Raw genomic sequence first — 23,294 nt, forward strand, 5'->3', positions numbered from 1 at the left:
GACATGTAAAGAATCACACACATTATCTGCCTGCATATAGAATTGATTTGATAAGTGTGTTAAAGAGAATTGGTTTATCTACTTTACATTCTGCCAGTTGACTTTTTCTTTACTTAATAACGTCTAATGATGGTTACAGGTGAAGAAATGAACTCTCCTGGGAACTCTTAGGTGTGCTCGCCATCGTTATGTAGCCGTGTGTGGGACAGCTAGAACCCTGGAGTGTAAACTGCCTCCGCTTCCTTTGGTTTCTATCATTTTAACATCGGAGTGAATATGAATGGCATCAGAGCAGAAAGAGCTCTTAGTTTCTCGTTTCTCTGGGGTTTCCAGCGGCCGCCAGGTCACAGTTTCAAACTGAGCCCCAGTCAGATGATGGTCCCCAAAGGGCTGACTGCCCCTTTCCTGGCCCCGCTTCCCTCCGGTGCACGGAGTGTGCTTGTCCCCCAGTGCGCAGTGGCCTCTTCAGGTGGTTCCCCCAGGACATGGAGAGGAGTGAGGGGAACGCTGGCGCTCCTGGTCCTTACCTCAGAAAAGAACTCACTAACATGCGGTTTGACCTCATTTTATTCTCAATGGGTCCATGTGTGCTCTTCACGTGTCTGAGTGAGAAGTTACAGGAGATACATCCCTGAGCAGATGAAGGAAGTCAGCCCGCTAATCCCCGCAGGAGTCGGCTGCCATTTTTATTTCCGAAGGCGAGCACTGTGGCGCCCTCAGGAGTGCCGTGGGGTGCATGTGTGCGCGCCGCTCCTTTGGAGACAGGGAGGCCGGGCGTGGTTGTACAAGAGCTGCCGGGGCTGCGGGAGCGCGGCGTCAGCGCCGATGGTGGTTGTCTCGTGTCTTCCTGTTTCCACGAGGGCGCTCTGTGTCAGCTCTGCCTGCTCTCTGAGGAGCAAGTCTGCCTTATAGCATAGTGGGCCATGATGTCACTGTCACTTCCATAAGCGGCTCGTGTAGCAGTGGAGTAACTGTTTGAAGAATGTGTCCGCACAGTAGGGTCTAGGCAGGCCATTTCGCCTTCTCACGTGGTACCACAGGCCCGAGGCCAGCTGTGTAACGTCTCGCTGCCCTGTCCTTCCCTGCAGAAACGGACGACTATGCTGAGATCATCGACGAAGAGGACACCTACACCATGCCCTCAAGTAAGCGACTGGCTGCTCGGCACACGTGCACAGGCTCAGTGTAGATACTGACCGTCCTTTTCCAGCTGTTTCCATGCCTCCTTGTGTGCATAGCTCTTCTCAGCCTTCAGGGTTCCACTGTGATGTGCCCGACACTCACGTGTCCAGTCAGTTTAGTTACAGGCTTGTCGTCACCTTGCTCCCTGGCTCTGGGATAGTATGATCCTCTTGATTAGAGTATTTCCTTCTACAGAGTCTTATTTAAAGTTAGAAAATCTGTATTTAATTTTTAAATGTGTCTGTTCAGTGACTTGCATTTCCCCTTGGAATTGTTGTTCTTTTTCCTTTTTAAAAAAATATTTTTATTGGTTTCAGAGAGGATGGGAGAGGGAGAGAGAGAGAAACATCAGTGATGAGAGAGAATCATTGATCAGCTGCTTCCTGCACGTCCCCTACTGGGGATCGAGCCCGCAACCAGGCATGTGCCCTTGACCGGAATTGAACCTGGAACCCTGCAGTCTGCAGACCGACGCTCTATCCACCGAGCCAGACCAGCCAGGGCGAATTGTTGTTCTTTATTGCCCTTGACTAACCAGCTAGAAGGCTGCTTTGATTCAGTGCTACAGCTGGGGGAGGGGTGGGAAGCTGACCTCCGCAGCCTGGGAATGGCAGCATCCCGCTTCTCTGCCGAGCTGCCTGCTGACGGAGGAGAATCTGGAAGCCCTGCGTCTACTTGGAGTTTCTAGTCCCAGATCTTGAATTGGAGATGCCCTTGAACTGTCATTCCCATTTTAAAATCGTAACCCTCCCTCTTAAAGAGGCCCATTATGGTCCCACCTTACAGCCTCAAAGGCCTAGATAATCCGAGTTGACATCCGAGCTGTGCATATGTGTAACAGGTTTGGGTGCTTTACCCTCTTGTGTAAATATTTTAAAAGATGCTCGCATTTACAGTTACTATGTACATTGAGGAGTGTTACCAAATACAGAGAAACCGCTGGCCTGCTGAGGCATGCGAAATCCCGGTGGGCCCTGGGCCCCTGCCAGCCCCTGTGTTACCAGAGAGAGATGTGGAGCAGGCAGGCGAGAGCCACACAGATTCTGTGAACGTTTTGACTTGCGGTAGCAATTTGGGAAAATGTTAATTTTTATTTAGTCATTTTGTTATTTGCACATTCCTGCAGAAAATCCAAATTTTTATTTGTATATTTCTTATTCAGAGTTGAGTAGTAAATGCCCAAGTGGCTACTTTCACCCAGACCCCACAAAAATGAGTTACCATAAAGGCGTTCATGACATAGGACTTGAGAGTGTTGTTTCTACCACAGTGAGGTAACTGGACGGGGGGTAGTTTTTCCTTGTGTCTAGTCTTTTTTTTTCTCATATTCATGCTTAAAATATTTAACAAAGTGAATATTATTGACATGTACTCTCCAAGTTTATTGTTGTTAACCTAATTGCTATTAGTTATTTCTAAGCAAGGTCTTCAATTTTTCTCTCTCTTAATTGCAATACAGAAAGCTATGGAATAGATGAAGGTAACAGGATCCTTTCAAATAACTGCATTTGCTTGCGATTGCAACCTATGGAATGATACGGGATGTTTCTTTTATTTTTAAGCTATTTTTCATTGATTTACTCATGCTGTTAATTCAATAGAACTACTAGCTAAAGGGATTTTAAAGAGGAAAATCACCATCTAAATTTTGGGTTGAATTTCTGCATGATTTTTAACTTGATAACCCAGGAAAGTTGTGTCATTCCGTTGGTGATCACACTAGTGTGCAGTGAGGCTGCGGGAAGGACTCTCCTGACTGGGAGAAATCACAACGCATCCGAAGTAGTGAATTGATTGGAACCGATCTCCTAGGTCCCTAGTGGGCATTTCTTCCCGTGTACCTCTAAATAATTGGTTTTGTGTAAATCAATCGAATACATTAATTTGAGGCATATGCTCTCAAAAATATAAAATACTCATAATTTATGTGATGTGTTCAACCTGATTCCAAGTCATCTAATTTTGAAACTAATTTTTAGAAGCTACCTCTTTAAACTCTTTTAGCTCCATGAATAATATTGAGATAGGGTTATAATAAAGTGGAACACTCTTAAACTTCTAAAACATACAGTTATTCACGACACAATTTTTTTGTTGCCTCCATAACTTACAAATTTAAGTTATTTGTAAGATAATTGCTTTAAATAACTTTTTTAGCCTTCATATATTAATACCTGAACTAATAGCACTTATTAATAGCATATAACTTAATATTTAGAGAAATTATTTAGAAAACTATCAAATAGATATAAACTAAATCAGACATTAAAAATATGAAAAAATCTACCTGTAAGAGAACTCAGTGTTTTGGTAGTTTAATCAGTGCCTACAGTTACACGAATTCCTTTAAAAATGCTGTTTAAGAGAATTCCACTGGGTTTAAAGTGTTTTCATAGAAAGGTGTGCCACTGTTGACATTTTTACTCAGGGGTGTTAATGACAGGAACTGTGTAGAGTGTCATTTCCACATGTGGTGTGGTTGTACTTGTGTTTTTCATGTGTGGATCCTGTCTTGCAGCCAGAGATTATGAGATTCAAAGAGAAAGAATAGAGCTGGGACGATGTATTGGAGAAGGCCAGTTCGGAGATGTCCACCAAGGCATTTACGTGAGCCCAGTAAGTCCCGAAGCCTGGACTCCTTTTGACTGTTTAACTTTAAATGGCCTTTTGTTTGTCTTCGTAAGCCCTGAGTTCTTCAAGGTATTTACATTTGGCTTTTTAAAATTCTATTCTATTTTATTTTTTTTGCAGTTGGCTTTTTAAAGCTCATCATGTATGTCAACTTCCTTAATATACTCAAAAATGACAAAATGACAAAAGAGCTCCTAGAGTGCTGGCCTGTCTTTTATCCTTTATTCTTTCAGCCTCTGTCATCGGTTCTAGATTCCATAGAAGATTTTTCCATTGGCTGGAATTAACAAGTAGATGACCAAAGTGAACAGCAGCTCGCCAATATTCCCACCTACCTGCATTTTCAAGAAAAGAACATTAATTTGCTCCATATTGCCCTCCACTGAGATGTGAATTTTAAAAATTAGCTATTTAATAATAGCTTTATTGGGATATAATTCACAAACTATCACATTGACTCTTTCATATGTATAAGTCAGTGTTTTTAGCATGTTTGCAGAGTTGTCACCACAGGACATTTTAGGACATTATTTTTATTCCCAAAAGAAACCCCTGTTAGCAGTTACTTCCTGTTGCCTCTCTCCCCAGCACTTGGCAGCCACACATCTACTTTCTCTTTCTGTAAATTGGCCTATTCTGGACATTTCATACCAGTGGAATCATACGATGTGTGGCTTTTGTGGTTGTTTGTCTCAGCACGATGGTTTCAGGGTTTGCCCATGTCATGTCATGTAGAACTTCACTCCTTTTTATCAGCAAATAACATGCTGTTGTATGGATACACCACTTTTTGTTTATCCTCTCATCTGGTGGTTATTTGGGTCATTACCACTTGGGCTGTTACAAATAATTCTGCTATGGGCATTCACGTACAGTTTCTGTGCACAGTTTTCCATTCTCCTGAGTTCACATCTGGTCTGTCAGGCCCAGGGTCCACCTGAGCCTGCCCTGCTGCAGGCAGAGGGCCTCACTGGCACGTGTGTGACGCTGTGATTTCCCAACAGGAGAATCCGGCTTTGGCGGTTGCAATTAAAACATGTAAAAACTGTACTTCCGACAGCGTGAGAGAGAAATTCCTTCAAGAAGCCTGTAAGTTTCTAGAAATTTCTTTGGAACTCCATTTGTCTTTATCTGTGAAATCCAGACTGTCTCTGAAGAAGAAAAAGAATGTTTTGACTTTTATGAGGCAACTCCTTTTATTAATCTTGCCTTGCAAATTGATATCTGTATTTGTAGAGGCCGTATCTGCAGATTTTCCTGGGTAAGCCATGATGTTTGGGGTATGAACACAGATTGATTTACTGTCCCTTTGTGCTTTGGTACCTCGTACCATTGAAATCTTCGCCCTGGAATTGGGCAGATAGAGAAGTGGTCCCAGCCCACGTGCTGCAAGCCCTGGAGATTGGAGAGAGCAGGACAGGCAGTCCCTGGCCCCGCTGCTCTGGATCACGCTTCCCCTGACGGAGCTGCCTGGGGGTCTTCTCTGCTGGATGCGCCCAAACGGAGCCCATCAGGCTCCCGCCCTCCTGCCCGCCCTCCTGCCCTTGAGCGGGAAGCCCTTCCTCCTCCCACATGTCCCTTCTCATCCGGCCACAGGCGTGGTCTTTCCTTCCCGAGTCCTCATCGCTCAATAGGCCTTGCTTGCAAGGTGCTGTTGTCGCTCCCACCACTAGACTTTGAGCTCCATGGGGACAGGGACTGTGTCTATTTTGCTCACAGAAGGCGCTTGGCGGTCATTGGTTGTATAAATGAACCTCAGTATTCTTCTTTCCCTGAACCCTGGCCAACTGCTGCTTTCCGCTCTCCATCTCTGGGACTGTTGACCACGTGACAGTCAGTAAATGAATAAATCTGGAAGCCCTACGTGACTTGGTCAGTTGCCTAAGCATAGCCTGAGCCCTATTGTGTGTCTGACTTCAGTACATGGGCTGGTAGGGACTGTTGCCTCAGCTAGTCTATTACTGCAGAGCGCAGGCCAGGAAAACACAGCCTGAGCCAGCCTGAGCCACCCCACAGCCTGGTGAGAAAGTAACTGTGGACACTGTTCTCCTCAGTAACCATGCGCCAGTTTGACCACCCTCATATCGTGAAGCTGATTGGCGTCATCACGGAGAACCCTGTCTGGATCATCATGGAGCTGTGCACTCTCGGAGAGGTACCGTGTGCCAGACCCAGCCTGAGGGCGGGCTGCCCCGTGTGCCATGATCTGGCCTGTGTGGGCGGGCTGCCCCGTGTGCCATGATCTGGCCTGTGTGGGCGGGCTGCTCGTGCAGGTCAGCTCGCCTCTGTACTCATGCAGTCCACACTGACTGTGTGATGTCCTTTGTTAAGAAAGGGAAGTATATGTTGTGTCCCCTGTGGTTTTGATATAGTACCATGTCCTCATCCTTACATTCCCCAGTCGTCCCCTAGCTCAGGCCCAGCAGCGCATCTGCCCCGGCCAGAAACGTTAGGACTGGAAGCAACAGTCCTGACAAAAGTGGATCTCTGTTCCTCTCCGGTGCTGGGAGGGTGAGAGAAGCAGTGGCGAAGCAGTCCTGGATTTTGGTAAATCTGAGGGTTCCTTAAGCTTTTTAGAATTCACATTAGACCCGCTGACATTAGTCACAGTTTTTAAATATGAGTAACAGTGTGAGGAGCTCTCCTTATTTGACTTTCTCCAGAACACGGAACTAATCACTGTATAGATACCATCACCTGGGAACTTGTTCCAAATGCAGATTCTTGTGCCCCACCCCAGGCCTGCTGGCTCCTACCCTCCGGTGGGACAGGGGCGGGGCAGGGGCGGGGCACAGCAACATGGGCCCTGAGCCCTGCTATCTCCTGCACGCCGGCCGCTTCGGTAGCCTGGCCTGGTTGGGGATCAACACAGGTTGATTTTCCAGATGCAGTTTTCTGCTCCTGAAAGTTAATGCAAACTTCGAAAACATTACACACATTCCTCGTTTTTTAAAAGGTCCCAAATAAGTTTTGCTTCTGATGAGTATTGGGTTACCAGCTACCAGGAACCAAAGTGTAGTTTGGTCCTTCCTCTGCTTTGCAGCATCACCCCCACCCCCGCCTTTGAGAGGGCCCTGCCTGAGGTCCCCACGCTCTTCTCCCCACGTAGGCTAACAAAGTTTGCTGGCTGGAGCATTTTAAGGCCCTACAGTGTCTCCCCTCCTCTGCTCTACCTTCCCGTATTTTTGTGTTTTTTGTTTTGTTAAATATCTTTTTATTGATTTCAGAGAGGAAGGGAGAGAGAGAGAGAGAGAGAGAGAGAGAAACATCAATGATGAGAGAAATCATTGATTGGCTGCCTCCTGTATGTCCCCCACTGGGGATTGAGCCCACAACTCGGGCATGTGCCCTTGACCAGAATCGAACCCAGGACCCTTCAGTCTTCAGGCCAACGCTCTATCCACTGAGCCAATTAAACTAGGACTGTTTCCATATTTTTGTACAGTATTTTTCTGCTTTGCTTTTGAAGAATTTGCTAATTCTTTGGGATTAAAAAATGTTTCTCCTTTATATGTTGATTTTATAGAATTAGAGTATTCAGCTCCTCTGCCTTTCTTTGCTATGTTAGCATTTAGCTGAATTAACCATGACAGTGGTAGGCACCACTGGGAAACCCAGTGGGATAAATACCCAAAACACGACCAGTTTACCTTTCTGCACCCAAAACTCCATGGGGGTGGTAAGAGACGGGGACACTATTCCTCCCACCCTCCCTCCTCATCACCTATCCTCAGATCTACCCGGGATGGAGTGGTGTGAGCTGACCATGCTTGTGTATTGGATTTTTTTGAGAGGTGACTAGATCTTTTTGTTTTCTAATATTATTTAGCAACTAGTGCCCCAGTGCAAGGATTTGTGCACATTGAAAGGAAATTAATTAAAAGGTGGCTGGAGGGGCGGGACTGGGTGAGCCAGGCCATACACACTCTGGAGCCAACCTCCCGCGGTCCCTCCCTGGTCAGCGGTAATGTGGCTCAAAGGGCGTCTGCGGGAGGGTGTCTGCGGAGTGAGCGGGGTCCCTCCAGCAGGTGGGGTCCCTCGGCCTGGCCTGCGGGGATCAGGCTGAAACCGGCTCTCCGACATCCCCTGAGGGGTCCTGGATTGCAAGAGGGTGGTTCTCTGGTGACGCACCCCAGAATTGGGCTCCCTTCTCTCTGGTTTTGGGGTGCATCACCCAAGAACCGCCGCTGCCAAGTCACCGCAGCTCTGCAGCTCCTGCATTGAGTGTCTGCCCCCGGTGGTCATTGCGAGTCATAGCTACCGGTTGGATGGTCGGATGGTCGCTTAGCCTTTTATATATATATATACTAGAGGCCCAGTGCACGAGATTCGTGCACTCAGGGGGTCCCTCAGCCCAGCCTGTGCCCTGTTGCAGTCCGGGAGCCATTGGGGGATGTCTGACTGCCATGGAGGCGGGAGAGGCTTCAGCCATCGCCCCTGTGCTCACCAGCTGTGAGCTGGCTCAGGGCTTCTGGCTGAGCGGCGCTCCCACTGTGGGAGCTCACTGACCACCAGGGGGCAGCTCCTGTGTTGAGTGTCTGCCTCCTGGTGGTCAGTGCACGTCAAAGGGACCGTTCTGTCATTTGGTTGATTTGCATATTAGCCTTTTATTATATAGGATAGATATTTTGTGTTTTTATTCATTTCCTGGAAACATATTTCTGATTTTTTTCAAAAGTTTGTCTATAGTCATGAAGATTCCAACTTGACATAGGATTTCAAATAAAGAATGATTAACCATAATTTCTGGGCTAGGATTTTTGGTTCATCATGCTTTGCTGTTAGGGAGAATTGAAGCCATTCTCACTGAGTGCATTTAGAGATGGGCAGTGTTGTGGTTGGATGTAGCTCTTTGGCTGTGGATTTCTGTTCTCCATCACTAATCCTTCCACTTTGTCTTGGTCACTGTCCCAAAGCTGCGGTCATTTCTGCAAGTCCGGAAGTACAGTTTGGATCTGGCGTCCTTGATCCTGTACGCCTACCAGCTTAGCACAGCTCTCGCGTACCTGGAGAGCAAGAGATTTGTGCACAGGTAAGGTTGGGGGAAGGGGGTGGCTTTGTGCTACTTGACCCGGTGTGCAGGTGCTGTGTCTGCCCTGGCCGAGTGAGGTGTCAGTTTAGATCAGTTCAGTTTTCCTTCCACAAACACTATGGAGAGCCTGACCACGGCACTAGAGCAGCGAACACTCCGTCCTGACACACACTGGCCGGGACCTTCCAGGACACCGAGTGTCATGAGCATCCATGGTGTCCTCTGGGATTTCTGATTATAACCTGGGTCTAGTTTGAATGCAAGTGAGGGCTTGGTATTGTGTTAGTGTTTGGTGATCTGGCATTAAAGCGAGCACATCAGCAAAGACACTGACAAGTAATGAGATGACTTTTATTTCATCCTGCCTCTGAGGCCAGCAGGGTCCGACCATGGCTGTGGGTCACTGTCAGTAATGCCGCTGCAAAAACGATTGTTTGAAAAGTAATGAGCGGCTTCATTATTGGAGAATGCGCTTTGCCATCATCATTCCAAATACTGATCATCATATTAACGAGTAAATATCTGCCAGAAGAAACATTTGAAATAAAATAATATAGTGTCCTTTTTTTCAGTGTGTGGTAAATCTCCTGTTTGCATTGTATATAAGCTCTCTTTCAAAGTACCTATATGTCTTTATATAATATAGATGACTTTGTGGTTTATTTTCCTTGTGTTAAAATTTGTTGGCCCAAATTCTTCCTTATCAGGGACATTGCTGCTCGGAATGTTCTGGTGTCCTCAAATGATTGCGTGAAATTAGGAGACTTTGGATTATCCCGATACATGGAAGACAGTACTTACTACAAAGGTAAGATGGGAGCAATAAATAAGCAATAGGTTCAGGACCTTTAATGGGTGTTATTCCTTTAAAGCAGTGGTTCTCAACCTTGGTTGCACATTAGAATCACCTGGGAATCTTTTTAAAGTCCTGATTTCTGGGCCTCATCCTCCGGAAATTCTGTTTCTTTGTTACTAATGTTGTGGCCCCACCCCATAACAAAGAAACAGAATTTCCGGAGGATGAGGCCCAGAAATCAGGATTTTAAAAAGATTCCCAGGTGATTCTAATGTGCAGCCAAGGTTGAGAACCACTGCTTTAAAAGGTATGTTTGTAAGAAATAGGCTCAGCTGATTGTTGACAGGTGTGAGTGAGTTCACGGGAAGGACAGCCTTCCGACAGGTGCAGTGCTGGAGCGCTGGCGTCCACGGGCACGCGTGGGCCTCAGCCTGACCGCCTCCATGTCACTCACAGCAGGTCACAGACAAGGACAGAATATACAGCTTCTAGGAAAAACACAGGAGTAAATGGTATCTAGGGCTAGGCAAAGAGTCCTTGGACTCAATACCAAAACATCCATAGAAGGAAAAAATAGATTGGACCTCATCAAAATTAAAGATCTTTGTTCTGCAAAAGACCTGTTAAAAGAATGAAAAGACAAGCCACAGAGTGGAAGAAAATATTTGCCAACCACATATCTATCCAACAAAGAAGTAATGTCTAGAACAGGGGTCCTCAAACTACGGCCCGCGGGCCACATGCAAATACAAATATTGTATTTGTTCCCGTTTTGTTTTTTTACTTCAAAATAAGATATGTGCAGTGTGCATAGGAATTTGTTCATAGTTTTTTTTTAAACTATAGTCCGGCCCTCCAACGGTCTGAGGGACAGTGAACTGGCCCCCTGTTTAAAAAGTTTTAGACCCCTGGTCTAGAATATAGAAAGAACTCTCAAAACTCAGCAGTAAAAAAAGAAACAAAATGGGCAGAAGAAAGAAAATGAGCAGAAGATATGAAGAAAGATCTTACTGCAGAGGATAGGCAGGTAGCAAATAAGTACATTATTAAAGAGGGACGTGCAGGTGACGACCACAGTGAGATCCCGTTGCACACCTATCAGAACAGCTGAAGTAAAAGTGGTGATGCCATCAAGTGCCGGCGAAAACACAGAAACCAAATTCCTGAAATCACTTGTGAGAAAGTGAACAGTGCAGCCGCTCTGGAAAAGAGTCTGCAGTCTTTGTAAAAATTATTTATTTATGTTAAAATACGTTTTCATTCGTTTCAGAGAGAGGAAGGGAGAGAGAGAGAGAAAACATCAATAATGCGAATCATCAATCGGCTGCCTCCTGCACGCCCCCCCAACTGGGGATCGAGCCTGCAGTCCGGGCATGTGCCCTAACCAGGAATTAAACTGTGATCTCCTGGTTCATGGGTTGACGCTCAATCACTGAGCAACACTGGCTGGGCTATTTTTTGTGTTTTTTTTTTAATCCTCACCCAAGGATATGTTTTTTTTATTGATTTGAGAGAGAGAGAGAGAGAGAGAGAGAGAAAGGAAGAGAGAAACATTGATCAGTTGCCTCCTGCATGTGCCCTGACTGGAATCGAACCCGCAGCCTCTCATGTAGGGGCTGACTCTCCAACCACCTGAGCCACACCAATGAGGGCAAGAGTTTGCGGATCCTTTGCAACCTAAGCATGCAACTACCATGTGACCCGCAATGACATCCTGGGCATTTCTCCAGGAGAAATGAAAACTTACGTTCACTCCAAGCCTGTATTTGAAGGGTTTATTGCAGCTTATTTCTTGTAGCCAAGGATTGGAATCAGCCCAGTGTCCTTCCTCCGTGGACACAGTCAGACACCCGCAGCCCTGGGTGGTCCCAGGGCTCAGTGAAAGGCGCCTAACACACCTCCAGGACTTTGGCCCATGAGGTTGAACTGAAATCCAGCTCATGTGATTTTTCTTTAATTTGCCAATCTTGGACAGATTGACTTAGGTTCTTCAAATAATTATTGACCAAATGTTTTTATTAATAAATGTTTGTATTCTAGTGCTTCAGCTAAGGTTTGAATTATAAATTCCTATTATGCTATTAGTGTGTATTCTAATTATTACTACTGTTTACAAAGGCCAGTTTCTCAGTTGATGGACTCTTCTTGTAGCTCCTGGCTGCTCTCTTCCATATGCCTTCTGTATACTGCAGCCTGAAACAACTTCAGCAGTGATCCTTTGTTGTGTGAAAAGAAAAGTCTTTGGTTGTGTATTCATTTTGGTTATTTGGTCAGATAACTGTAAAACAACCAAGTCAGCTTTCCCGTGTTTTAAAGTTTAGTTCATGTCCAGCTCAAATCCTAACTGGTCAAGTCCTGGAATCCCAGTAAAGAGCTAACCCCTAACAGCAGGGTACGCGAGCCGGCCATCGTTTAGTGTTGAATGGGAGTGGGCAGCTTTGCGCACATAGCCTCTCAGAAAGCTCAGCGCGTAGAGTCCACGGGACTTGGGGAAAACCACCCTGAGGGTTGGGTCCTTCGGATCAGTGCACAGCTGTAGAGCAGTTTGTCTGGAAGGAAGCAAACAGGGTTTGAGCTCAGTTGTCAAGAAGGTTCTGGAAGTTAAGCGGGAAAGTGTCATTGGAAGGAATATAGTTGTCTCCTGACGCCAAGTCACCAGAGGCGTGCTCCCTCCGCCGCAGAAGGAAAGCCAGGCTCGGGCTCGTCACCCAAGGCGCCTGAGCCTCATGTTCTAAAGAAAAGAGAACCTACCCGGACAGGTTTAGGGTTGAAGGTTATAACTGACGGAGATAAGCATGCATACGTACTCTTTCCCTGGGCACCTGCTTCAGAGTTCCAGGTGGCTTCATGAATGGGAGGGGCTGTCTGTCCTTCGCAGGAGCTCCTACCTCGAGGGCTGCCTCCTGTGGATGAGGAGTTGCCTGGGGAATCGTGAAGCTGCTTAACTGAGCTCAAGCTAAACCTTCTGCACGGGCTCCCTCTCCCTTTCTGCTCCCACCTCCCCCCGGGAGGGCACCAGTGCTCCTCGCCCCTGCCCAGTGGAACCTGTCACCCTCCCAGGGATCTCAGGACATCAAGGGAAGGAAAGTAATTCTCCCAGAGAAACGAGGTTCAGGGCCCAGTGTTGAAAGCTTTTTATCTTGATACTAAAAAGATCACAAGCTGTAACTGTTAGCGTCCTCAGCAGGTAACAGAAACTCACTGTCCAAAATTAATCTTCTAGCTTCCAAAGGAAAATTGCCTATTAAATGGATGGCTCCAGAGTCGATCAATTTTCGACGCTTTACCTCAGCTAGCGATGTGTGGATGTTTGGTGAGTATTTGACAAGCTTTGTGTTGTTCTGATGATGTTCCCCCGCTCTCCTAAATGCACTGCGCCTGGTCCGAGCATGTGGGTGGTGTCCTCTTGGACTCACTGGGCAGACAGCCGTGGAGCTGCACGCGCCAGCTACTAGGTGTGGCTTCTGCGACGACCCCTCTGGTCCCTTCCGTCACTCTTCCCTTGCTTCTCCCCACAGGGCGGTCGCCTCTGCTCCCTTCTCTCTCCTCTCTCTCTGTCTTCTCGTTCATTTCTTTTTGTGATGGACTTGAGTTAACTGTCCCTCTGGCTCTGTGATTGTCCCACAGACCCGGGGACCTAAGACCGCGCTTCCTCCTCTCTGCTGGACTCTCCTCCTTCCTCCCTTGTCTCAGGGCTTGAGGTTTGACCCTTGTCTCTGTGGCTCTGTGGTCCTGCCCCTTCCATGTCTGCTCTGTCCCTTCCCGCCTGATCCACCTCCTGCTGTGGGTCATTGAGCACCTCCCAGCTAGTGTAAGGGGCTCTCCGAGTCCACACTGCACATCCGGTTTTCAGTTCCTCGCCTTCCAGTACAGGTGACGCCCCCTCCCCAATCCCTCCTGCTGTGGCTCCTCCCACCTGGAACACCTTATCCCATACTCTCCCCCAGTGCGAGTTCTGTATAACCTCAAGGTCAGCTGAAATGCCCCTTCTGTGAAGCTTCCTGTGGCAGGGGTAGCGTCCAGAAGCAAGGACTCCCTGTCTCCGCGTCTTCTGCACTTTCCCTGTCCTAACACTCACGTGGAGCTTGCGCATAGTCTAATATGTGTCTTCTCTGCTGGTATGTTTATGTACCTTTTCCTATAAATAAAAACAACTTCATCTCTATCAAGTGTGTGTCCTTATTTTCTCCTATTTCCCTGCTGTCGATTTAGTAACCGTCTAGTGCTCTCACTGACCCCAGGCTCAGGGAGGGCCTCTTCAGCCAAGTAGGAAGCAGTCCGACAGGGTCAAGAAAGGCTCTGGGCCCGGCCGGTGTGGCTCAGTGGTTGAGCGTTGACCTATGAACCAGAAGGTCATGGTTCAATTCTCCATCAGGGCACATGGCTGCTTGTGGGCTCTATCCCCAATAGAGGGTGTGCAGGAGGCATCTGATCCATGATTCTCTCTCATCATTGATATTTCCACCTCTCCTTGTCCCTTCCCCTCTGAAATAAAGAGAAGAAAAAATTTAAGAAAAAAGGAAAGGGAAGGGAAAGGGAAGGAAAAGAAGGGCTCGGTCCCAGAACCTCGCTCGTTAGCTGTGCAACTAGGGAGCAGGTTACTTATGTTTGCGAGGAAATTCTGTCCTTCAGAAATTCTAAATGCCTGTTTCTTTCACATTTTAACGTTCCTGGAACTGGGCTGTGTGCACACCAGTGGCGTGTTCTGCACTGGGTTGCAGGGCCTGTTTTCCTGTGGCTGCCTTGCCTGCGCTCATGGGGACCTGGTCTGTTCTGTGCATGTTTCCTTTCCGGTCTGGATGAGTTGAAAGAGCTTTTTGGTGAGACGAAGACAATTCTAAGAGATGACAAAGGCTTGTATCATCATTTAGCTGGCAGCATTCCCCCCTTTCTTAGTCATATAAAGAACGGTGCACCCTGCAGCCCGTGGCGTCTTAGACTTGAGGAAATGCTGTATGTAAAGAGATGGAAGGTGTGAGGGTTGAGGATGACGTGTGCATTCAAGGAAGGGTGTCAGCGGTGTGTCATGTTTTCAGTGTTGCCGATAGTGCTGTCCCAGTTCTGATGAGAAAGCAGCACGGAAGCGCTGTCTTTCCTTGGGAATTGTTGGGCTTTGGCTAATTCCAGGGTCTAACTCACGTGCTCTGAGAACATGCCGGGCCTCCTCTGAGGGACGGACCATCTTAGGAGCTGAAGATGCGGACGGGAAGCCCAGCTCCCCTCCTGAGGGCAGCAGGTGCACAGCGTGCACTTCCGAGGAGTAGAGGGGAATCGGGAAGAGCTTTACAGAAGAACTCGCAGATGTGCCTCCAGAGGAGGGTTAGTGAAGAGGAAGTTAAGGGGCATTAAGTCGGAGAACTCACATGAGCAAAGGCACGTTTGTGCACCTTCAGGGTGGCAAGATCTCCAGGGGCCAAAGTGCCGGGTGCTGACCGGACTCTCCCAGGAGAAAGCTGCCCTCCCTCCTCGCCGGGCTCGGTTCCCTGGTCCTTCCTGGGGGTGGCCCTCATTTTCAGTTTGAGGTTTGGTTCATTTGTTTAATTTAAAGGTGAATGCCCAGTTGTTCAGACGATCCTGAGAAAGTGTGAGATTCTCAAGGGTAGGTTGTGAGACTTTCTGAGGTTGATCGTGGAGTCAGTGGATGAGACGTTCTAGGCGCAGTGACTGACTTGTCGGTGAGCAGGGCCATGTGCACGGAGTCCAGGACAGACCACAGCTCTAAAGGCCTCCAAGTGTTCCAACTGCAGAATGTCAGTGTCGGGCTTCCGTTGCTAGGCCGGGTCAACCGCTGCGCTCATAGCAGGTCGGGCTGGCGGGCGAGGAGCTGAAACCCATTCCACTGCCTTTGAGCTTACTTTTGAACTGTCCACCAAGCCAGGAAGTGGCCCTGTACGGCCAGGCCGTTTTCTAATAGGAGTTTTAGAGAAGAAAACCTCATAGAAAAATTACGGTTTTTTCTTGGGTAATTTAATGTTTCGTTATTCACATTATGTTAAAGTAGTGTTGCTGTTCCTACAAGAGTTCATTGAATGTGCTTTATTGAGCTGATTGCCACATCACACAGCTGGTGGTCTCGTGCTGACTCTGAAGCGATCCTGCTAAGTCCCCTGTTCTGTTCTCACCCATTTCACAGGTGTATGTATGTGGGAGATACTGATGCATGGTGTGAAGCCTTTTCAAGGAGTGAAGAACAATGATGTGATCGGGCGCATTGAGAATGGGGAGAGATTGCCAATGCCTCCAAATTGCCCTCCCACCCTCTACAGCCTTATGACGAAATGCTGGGCCTATGACCCCAGCAGGCGGCCCCGGTTCACTGAGCTCAAGGCTCAGCTCAGGTAGGAGTGGGGGGAGAGAGGGCCGGGCTGGGCAGGCTCCGCTGCTCCCTGAGTGATAGCAGTCACGGTCGCTTTATCAGTGCGTCAAAGGCTGACCCTGTTTCTTGGGCAAACATAATTTTGAAACTCATTTTTCATTTATTTATACCGTGCAAGAGTCTTAAGTAGATTATATCTTCAAATCTTAATGAACTTCAAGTTATGATGAAATCTCTCTCCCCTAACTTCTCACTGACTTCGCATGGCATGCGAGCTCCTCGGTAATGTAGTTCTCGCTTGCCTGTCTGTCTCCTCTCACACCTCAGCCCCAGCCCTGCCCCTGCCTGCGCCCCGCAGCACCGCTCCCTGCCTCTTCTCAGGCCGCTCTCTCAGGTGCCTTCCCTGCCCTCGGCCCCCGATAAACCTGTACTGATGAACCTGTGCCGTCTTTAGAACCAGCCCAGATGTCCCCTCCCTGAGAAAGCTTCCCCCCCAATCTGCCCTGCCCCCAAGAGGCAGCCACTCCTTTGGCATCTTTCCAGAACTCCTGTCATCACATTAAAAAGTCCATTTAGAGGCTCCGGCTTTGTGCCAGGCACTGCTAGACCCAAACCTTCAGTAGCTCCCAGTCCCCGAGAGGCACACTCGGACTTCTTGTGTGCTGAGCCCTTAGCCCTCTGCACAGAGGTGGCCCTGCCCCAGGCCTGGGAGTTTCTCATTGGCTTGTTTGTGTCTCCAGCCAGGCTCAGGCTCTGGATGGGCCCCACCGGGTCTTACTCATTTCTGTACCCTGGAGCTTAGGACCAGGCACCCATTACGTGCTCAATAAACAGTTGCCTAATTGAATTGAATTAAGTCTAGATTAATACTTAATACTTTAATAAATAATATACTTTAATATTATACATATGCTCGGGGAGCTTAATTTTATAACCAACCAGTGCCATGGTTTATTGTGAGCTGTGTCACCGTTTCATATTTGGGGTGCTTCCTTGAGGTTATGTGAGATTTTTTTAAATTTGCTGTCATTTAGTCTTTTTTCATAAAAAGTAGTCAATGTCAGGGTCCAGAAGGCCTGAGCTCATCCAGCCCAACCTTCACCAGTGCTTGAACCCTCCCTAAACCGTCTCTAGCAGCGGTTCTCAACCTGTGGGTCGCGACCCCTTTGGGGGTCGAACGACCCTTTCACAGGGGTCGCCTAAGACCATCGGAAAACATATATAATTACATATTGTTTTTGTGATTAATCACTATGCTTTAATTATGTTCAATTTGTCACAATGAAATTGGGGGTCACCACAACATGAGGAACTGTATTAAAGGGTCGTGGCATTAGGAAGGTTGAGAACCACTGGTCTATAGCCTCACCTCCTCTCAGGCACTCAACCTGCTGGACACGTTTCCTGAAAGGAGAATTCAGGCCCCTGGGGAGAAAGGGAAGGGCATCCAGGCAGCAGCTGTTTGCTGAGTGCCTGCCTCTCTGAGCTGGGCTGTGGGGTGCAGGCCTGCCCCCGGGGTAAGGTCCCGTGGAGGAGACAGGAGTCGGCAGTTTCTGCCCTGCACCGCCCGCTCCAGGGCGCACAGCCACTCGCTCTGCATCTCACTACATGGAGGTCTTCAGCACTCCTAGACGCCTGCTCCAGGCCAAAGTCGACCTTCCTCATTTTCCTACGACTTCAGTGCACGCTCTCACCGTTAGGGTGGATTTGAACCTGATTCCTGTTTTGCTCCTAAACTTGTTGGTTCCTCCTTGATCTTTCCCCACAACTCACAGATTCTGTCCTTGCAGTTTCTGCCCTCTGGTCCCAGTTCCATCTGCCTGCCTCCCTGACATCTTGGCTCTTGACCTTGCATCCCTGCCATCGCTCTGCACAGTGATGGGTTTCTACTCGGGCCTCTTCCTCTCCGTCCTCCTGGGCTCTGGGAAGCACTGCTGGGCTTTGCTCCTCCCCCTCCCCTCTCTGCCTCCCGGCTGTGCTGCCTGTTCTCACAGCCCCTCCACCTGCATTTGAAATGGCCGCTGGCCATCATTTTGTCCAGAGCAAAGCTGTGGCCTTCTCTGGGCCCCTCACCTTCTGTTGTGACAGTGGGGCCTTTGTCTTCAAGTCCACCTGGGAGTCATGGGTAGTTCCTCGATGCCCACCAGCTGACAGCCGGAGGCCTGGCCCCTGTGGTGCCTCCAGCCCCGTCCTCCTGCCCGTCCTCCCGCCCAGGAGAGCTCCTTAGTCCATCTCCTGCAGCATCGCTGTGGGACATGACCCTGACTCAAACGGTGCGGCCTTGACCTGCCAGTTCTTTCCGTCCTTTTCTCACACTGTGGCCAAGCTAACCCCGCCTTCTGGCCTGGACCACCTCCTCCCCCTGGTGACCCTGCTTGTCCCTCTGGGCTTCTCCTGTGCTGGCTCTTCTGTGACTTCCCAGCTGACTCCCCGCGGCCCTCGGAGTCTTCCGAGCACTGTGCTTGTCCCGTCCCCCATGTTGCCACACGGGCTGCAGCCGCGTTCAGTCCCGCAGACACTGAGCCCCTCGTAGCTGAGCCTGGTGCTGGTCACGGGGCAAGATGACTAGAACACCTTTCCTGCCCTCGAGGAGCTCACAGTCTAGTATGTCTCATCCCCTACTAGACTGAAGCTCCTTGAGGACAGGGATCGTCATACTCACCTCGGGGTCGCCCGCACCTCCCGGCCAGGAGCCTAGGCAGGAGGGGGTCACACAGCCACTGAGCTCATTGCCCAGCGCATGCGAGGGCACACTGACGTTCATCTAGGGCTGTTCCTTGAGGCAAACTAGCCCAGAAACTACCCAGGGTGGGTTTTTAGAACTAAAGATAATTATTTTCACACACACACACACGGTTCCTAGACTATAATTCATGGATATCTTCTTATGCACAATTAGCACAGGCCATTGAGAATTAGTTTATTCTGAATTGTCCTGTATGAGTCAGAAATTAAATTTAACTTTGTAATTGAAAATGTATAATATGGCTACCAAAAAGGCCAGTGACATTTAACTATGATCTGCTAGCTTGCTTGGTCACTTACATGTAACAGTGTATCACAGTCATTAAATAGGCTCTTTTACTGAGCTTTTAAAAGGTTTTATTATATTCAAGATGCTTGCAAAGTAATACATTTGGAAAGTCCTTACCTCAGGGCAGTTAATAATGTTTCCCAAATCCCATCCTCCTCGTCCACCTTAAAAGAAAGTACTGCAGACACTCAGCAGGGTACCCGCCGGACGCCGCCCACCTCGGGTCATCTGTGCGCCCCTTCCTCGGGTGAATCTGGTCCGGCAGACTCAGGAAGTGCTCGGTCACACTGTCGTGGGTGGGTCTCTGTGACTCAGAGTCTGTCCTTACATCCTGGGTCTTACTCATGGGTGTGAACGCACCTGTACAAACTCCCTCCGCGGGGGCACTGGCGGGTCCTCAGGGAAAGTTTCTCTCCACGTGTTCTCTGGTGTTTTTGTGCTATGTGACTGACAGCTGATATGTGCACTACTTTTCAATGAAGATGTTGTTTAATCGCTGATAAATTCAGTTAATTTTTTAATAGATACTATGCCAGGGAAGCCACAGTAAACAGCTTTCGTATTTGCCCTTCGGGCGCGGACGTTCAGAGTGCGTTCCCAGCTGCTCTGCCTGCCTGAGCGGCTCCTGCGGCATCGCAGTGTCCGTGCGGCGTCCCTTAGGGAAACGCCCTTTTTAGACAAACGAGGGCAGTGAGCAAGTAGGATTATCCGCTTAAAGCTCTATACCGTAATTTTTATACTTTTTAACTTTTTATTGACATACAAAGATGTGAACATATAAACATGCCAAGAAGTAAACAGCTTATTAAATTTTCACAACCAGGCACACACACTCCTGTAACCAGCATCCAGAACAAGGCAAACGCTGCCAGGGCCCAGACCGCCCCCCCCCCCCCTGCCCTCCCAGTCACGGTGCACCCCAGGCTCACGAACGTGGCGGGCTCCCCTGCCTGAGGTCACGTCAGTGGGCATTCTGTGCGGACTCTTCTGTCTCATGGGTTGGCTCATGTGTCACTTGAGATGGTCCCTGTTGTCGGTGGCTGTGCTGCATGCGCGGGGCTGTGGTGTCCGTGGGTGACGGGCACAGCTTACCCACTCCACTGCTGGGGGAGGCTCGGGTCCCTTCCAGTTTGGGCTGTTGCGACTCTTGCAGTGTGAACGCGATAATGGGCGTCTCTCGGTGAGCACGCGTTCAACAGTATCGGTCCCGTGTGTACCCAGGAGGCAGCCGTGTGCACAAGTCTAGTCAGTAAGTGCCGCCAGTTTCCAAAGGGGATGTGCCCACAAACTCACACACTCGTTCTCCAGCCCCAGCGTGTTAACCTGGGGCCATCACTCCTGCTCCGCACGCGTGTCCGCCAGGACAGCCGGCCAGAGGAGCTGAGTGGTGAGCAGGCAAATTACCTGAGCGTTGCTGTTCCAAAGACACTGGCCCGTGAAGTATCAGCCTGAGGGGCCCGTGATTCTGAGTGGGTCTCCTGTCGCTGAGCCTGGGAAGACCTTTTGAACCAGCACCGTGTCCACTGATACAAGTCCCCATCGCTCCCGTTAATGGACTAGTCATGAACTTCAAAACCGGTGTTTACTGAGCGCTCTGTGGGTCCGGCTTTGTGTGTGACCTTGACACGTGGTTTCCTCTTCGTCCTCACAGCCCTGGAGATGAGGCGGCGGCATCGTTCTCAGCGTGCTGAGGGGGTCAGGCAGCTGACCGCAGCCGGGGCTGAGTTCCAGGCAGGCCCGCCTGAGCCCAGGGCCCAGGGTGGCAGCTCTGCTCTGCGCCTTGGTTGAGACATGCCTAGAGGTTAAGTGCTCCACCTTATGATATGACTGGTGAGCACCTTGGTAATGTTGTTCAGTTAACAAGGAAAAAGAAGAGCCCGGCCGGCGGGGCTCAGGGGCTGAGCGTCACCCTATGAACCAGGAGGTCACGGTTCGATTCTCGTCAGGGCACAGGCCCGGGTTGTGGGCTCCATCCCCAGTGGCGGGCGTGCAGGAGGCAGCCGATCAAGGATTCTCTCTGATTGTTGATGTTTCTATCTCCTCCTTTTCTCTTTGAAATCAATAAAAATATATTTTAAAAAATAAAATAATTTGCCGAAACCGGTTTGGCTCAGTGGATAGAGCGTCGGCCTGCGGACTGAAAGGTCCCAGGTTCGATTCCGGTCAAGGGCATGTACCTGGGTTGCGGGCACATCCCCAGTGGGAGATGTGCAGGAGGCAGCTGATCGATGTTTCTCTCCCATCGATGTTTCTAACTATCTATCTCTCTCCCTTCCTCTCTGTAAAAAATCAATAAAATATATATATTAAAATAAAATAATTTTTAAAAAGGAAAAGGAGGGAAGCATACTTTACAGGGATTCCCACAGGGGTTTTACGTTTGTTTGAGTGTCAACCAAACAAAGACCCCAAAAAGCGTGGCAGCATTCCTGGAGTAGGCACGGAGGCCCCACCCAAGGACCTCAAAGGGTGACGTGGTCTCTGTGTGCTGGTTTCAGAACATTTGTTCTCTTCCTGATATTTGTTTCGCTGTCACAGCCCGTGGCCTCTGGAATCCCAGAAGTGTGGGAGCGGTTCGGAAGTGTTGGGGAGGCCCAGTCTGTCTGCGGTGACTTGAGGCGAGGCGGCAGCAGCCATGCCAGCGTGTGGCCGTCTGTAGTTACTAGCTGTGGATGCCTCCTGTCTGCATGATACCAGGCTGTCTGCAGCTTGCGGGGTGGGGGTGGGGTTATTGTTGTAACTTAACATTGTCATGTCCCTTCTTCGCTTTATCGAGCAAAGCTGGCCTCAGTCAGGGCTGCAACCTGCAGTGGCTGCAGCCACAGGCTCGTGTAGTGTTTTTCTTATTACATCTCAGTATCGTACCCAAGGGAAGGTACGCAGCATCTCAGGGCACAGCTATTTCAGCTCATCTGTGAGGCTGCCCGTTCAGGCCAGCTGCACCTTTCGGGTCAGTGGTGTGTACGTGTGCGTGTGTGTGCGTGCGTGTGCGTGTGTGTGTGTGTGTGGGCACGCCTGTGCACGCCTCCTACATAAGCACAAGCTCAGAGAACACTTGCTGAGGGTGGAGGTGTGGAGAGTGCTGGACCTTGTGTTGTGAAGGCGAGAGTGGAAAAGGCTGTGTGACTGTGGGCAAGTGACTTAGCCTCCCTGTAAGAGCAGCATCACGAATCCCACCACACCTGGTGTTCAGGGTCAAGTGAAATCACCTGCGCAGCTCCGCGGGCGCACAGCTGCTCTGGTGGCAGTAGTGACGCCAGGGCTCTTCCTGAAGACCCCAAAGGGACCTGGGGACGTTGGAGGACAGAAAAGCGGACAGTAGCCGTTTTGGAATTTGGTTATTTGAATTTGAAAGTGTTCGCTGTTACTACCCAGATACCAAAATGCAAAGCATATCCTTTTGACATTTTATAGATGTCTTATGGAGACATGGATTTAAAAATTTTAATACGTGAACAGCATCTTATACAAGTTCTCTTCTCTTTTTTGATTCTTCATTTATCCTAAAAGGTGGACTCTGAATTAAAAGCTCTAGGTTTGGTTAATGACTCAAGGTTACTTGTGCTTCCTTGCTGTGTGTTTTTTTTAAGTGGTTTTGTGTTGGCTTCCAAAATTCCTTTCAGAGGTGGAGTTAAACGAGTCCTTAGTCATCATAACCGTGTTTCCTTCTCGCTGCTGTCCTGCGGGGGCTCGGTAGTCCACGGTGGCCTCAGTTCCCCGGTACCATCTGAACTCGCCCCACCTGAGCTGGAGGGTCTGCTTTTGTTCTTGCTTCTTCGCCTTCCAGTCATAAAAGTAAATAGTAAGTCTAAATTCAATAGGAATTTCATGTAAAATTTAAATTGTTTCCACTAAAAATTATGTCCTAGTTGTTTCTCATCTAAGGATGATTCTTTTTTTAAAAATTTAAATTCTTTATTGTTTAAAGTATTACATAAGTCTCCTTTTTCCCCCATTGACCACTCCCTGGCCACCCCCACCTGCCAGCGCATGCCCTTACCCCCCTCCCACCCCCATCTGTGTCCATTGGTTATGCTCATATGCATGCGTACAAGACCTTTGGTTGATCTTTTACCCCCTCACCCACTACCTTCCCTCATAGTTGGACAGTCTGTTTGATGCTTCTATGACTCTGGTTCTATTTTTGTTCATCAGTTTATGTTCATTATATTCCACAAATGAGTGAGATCATGTGATATTTATCTTTCTCTGACTGGCTTATTTCGCTTAGCATAATGCTCTCCAGCTCCATCCATGCTGTTGCAAATGGTAAGAATTCCTTCTTTTTTATAGCAGTGTAGTA

The 23,294-nt window shown here is 48.8% G+C and overlaps 1 protein-coding gene across 10 annotated transcripts in view; it reads left to right on the forward strand.

The window, feature by feature from the left end:
* The window catches only part of PTK2 (protein tyrosine kinase 2), a 99,908-nt gene that overhangs the window by 47,607 nt on the left and 29,007 nt on the right, over positions 1–23,294 (forward strand). For 6 of the 10 annotated variants that reach the window (XM_005877797.2, XM_014549035.1, XM_014549033.1 and 3 more), the window contains 9 exons: positions 1,089–1,145; positions 2,642–2,662; positions 3,701–3,798; positions 4,818–4,902; positions 5,868–5,968; positions 8,730–8,845; positions 9,553–9,653; positions 12,865–12,954; positions 15,775–15,979. In XM_005877797.2, coding sequence (XP_005877859.1) covers positions 1,089–1,145; positions 2,642–2,662; positions 3,701–3,798; positions 4,818–4,902; positions 5,868–5,968; positions 8,730–8,845; positions 9,553–9,653; positions 12,865–12,954; positions 15,775–15,979 — 874 coding nt within the window. The remainder of the gene's footprint in view (positions 1–1,088; positions 1,146–2,641; positions 2,663–3,700; positions 3,799–4,817; positions 4,903–5,867; positions 5,969–8,729; positions 8,846–9,552; positions 9,654–12,864; positions 12,955–15,774; positions 15,980–23,294) is intronic. The other 4 variants (XM_014549032.1, XM_014549034.1, XM_005877796.2 and 1 more) reach the window with 1 other exon arrangement.

This window comes from Myotis brandtii, unplaced genomic scaffold, assembly GCF_000412655.1.
Source record: "Myotis brandtii unplaced genomic scaffold, ASM41265v1 scaffold532, whole genome shotgun sequence".
Lineage (NCBI taxonomy): Eukaryota > Metazoa > Chordata > Mammalia > Chiroptera > Vespertilionidae > Myotis > Myotis brandtii.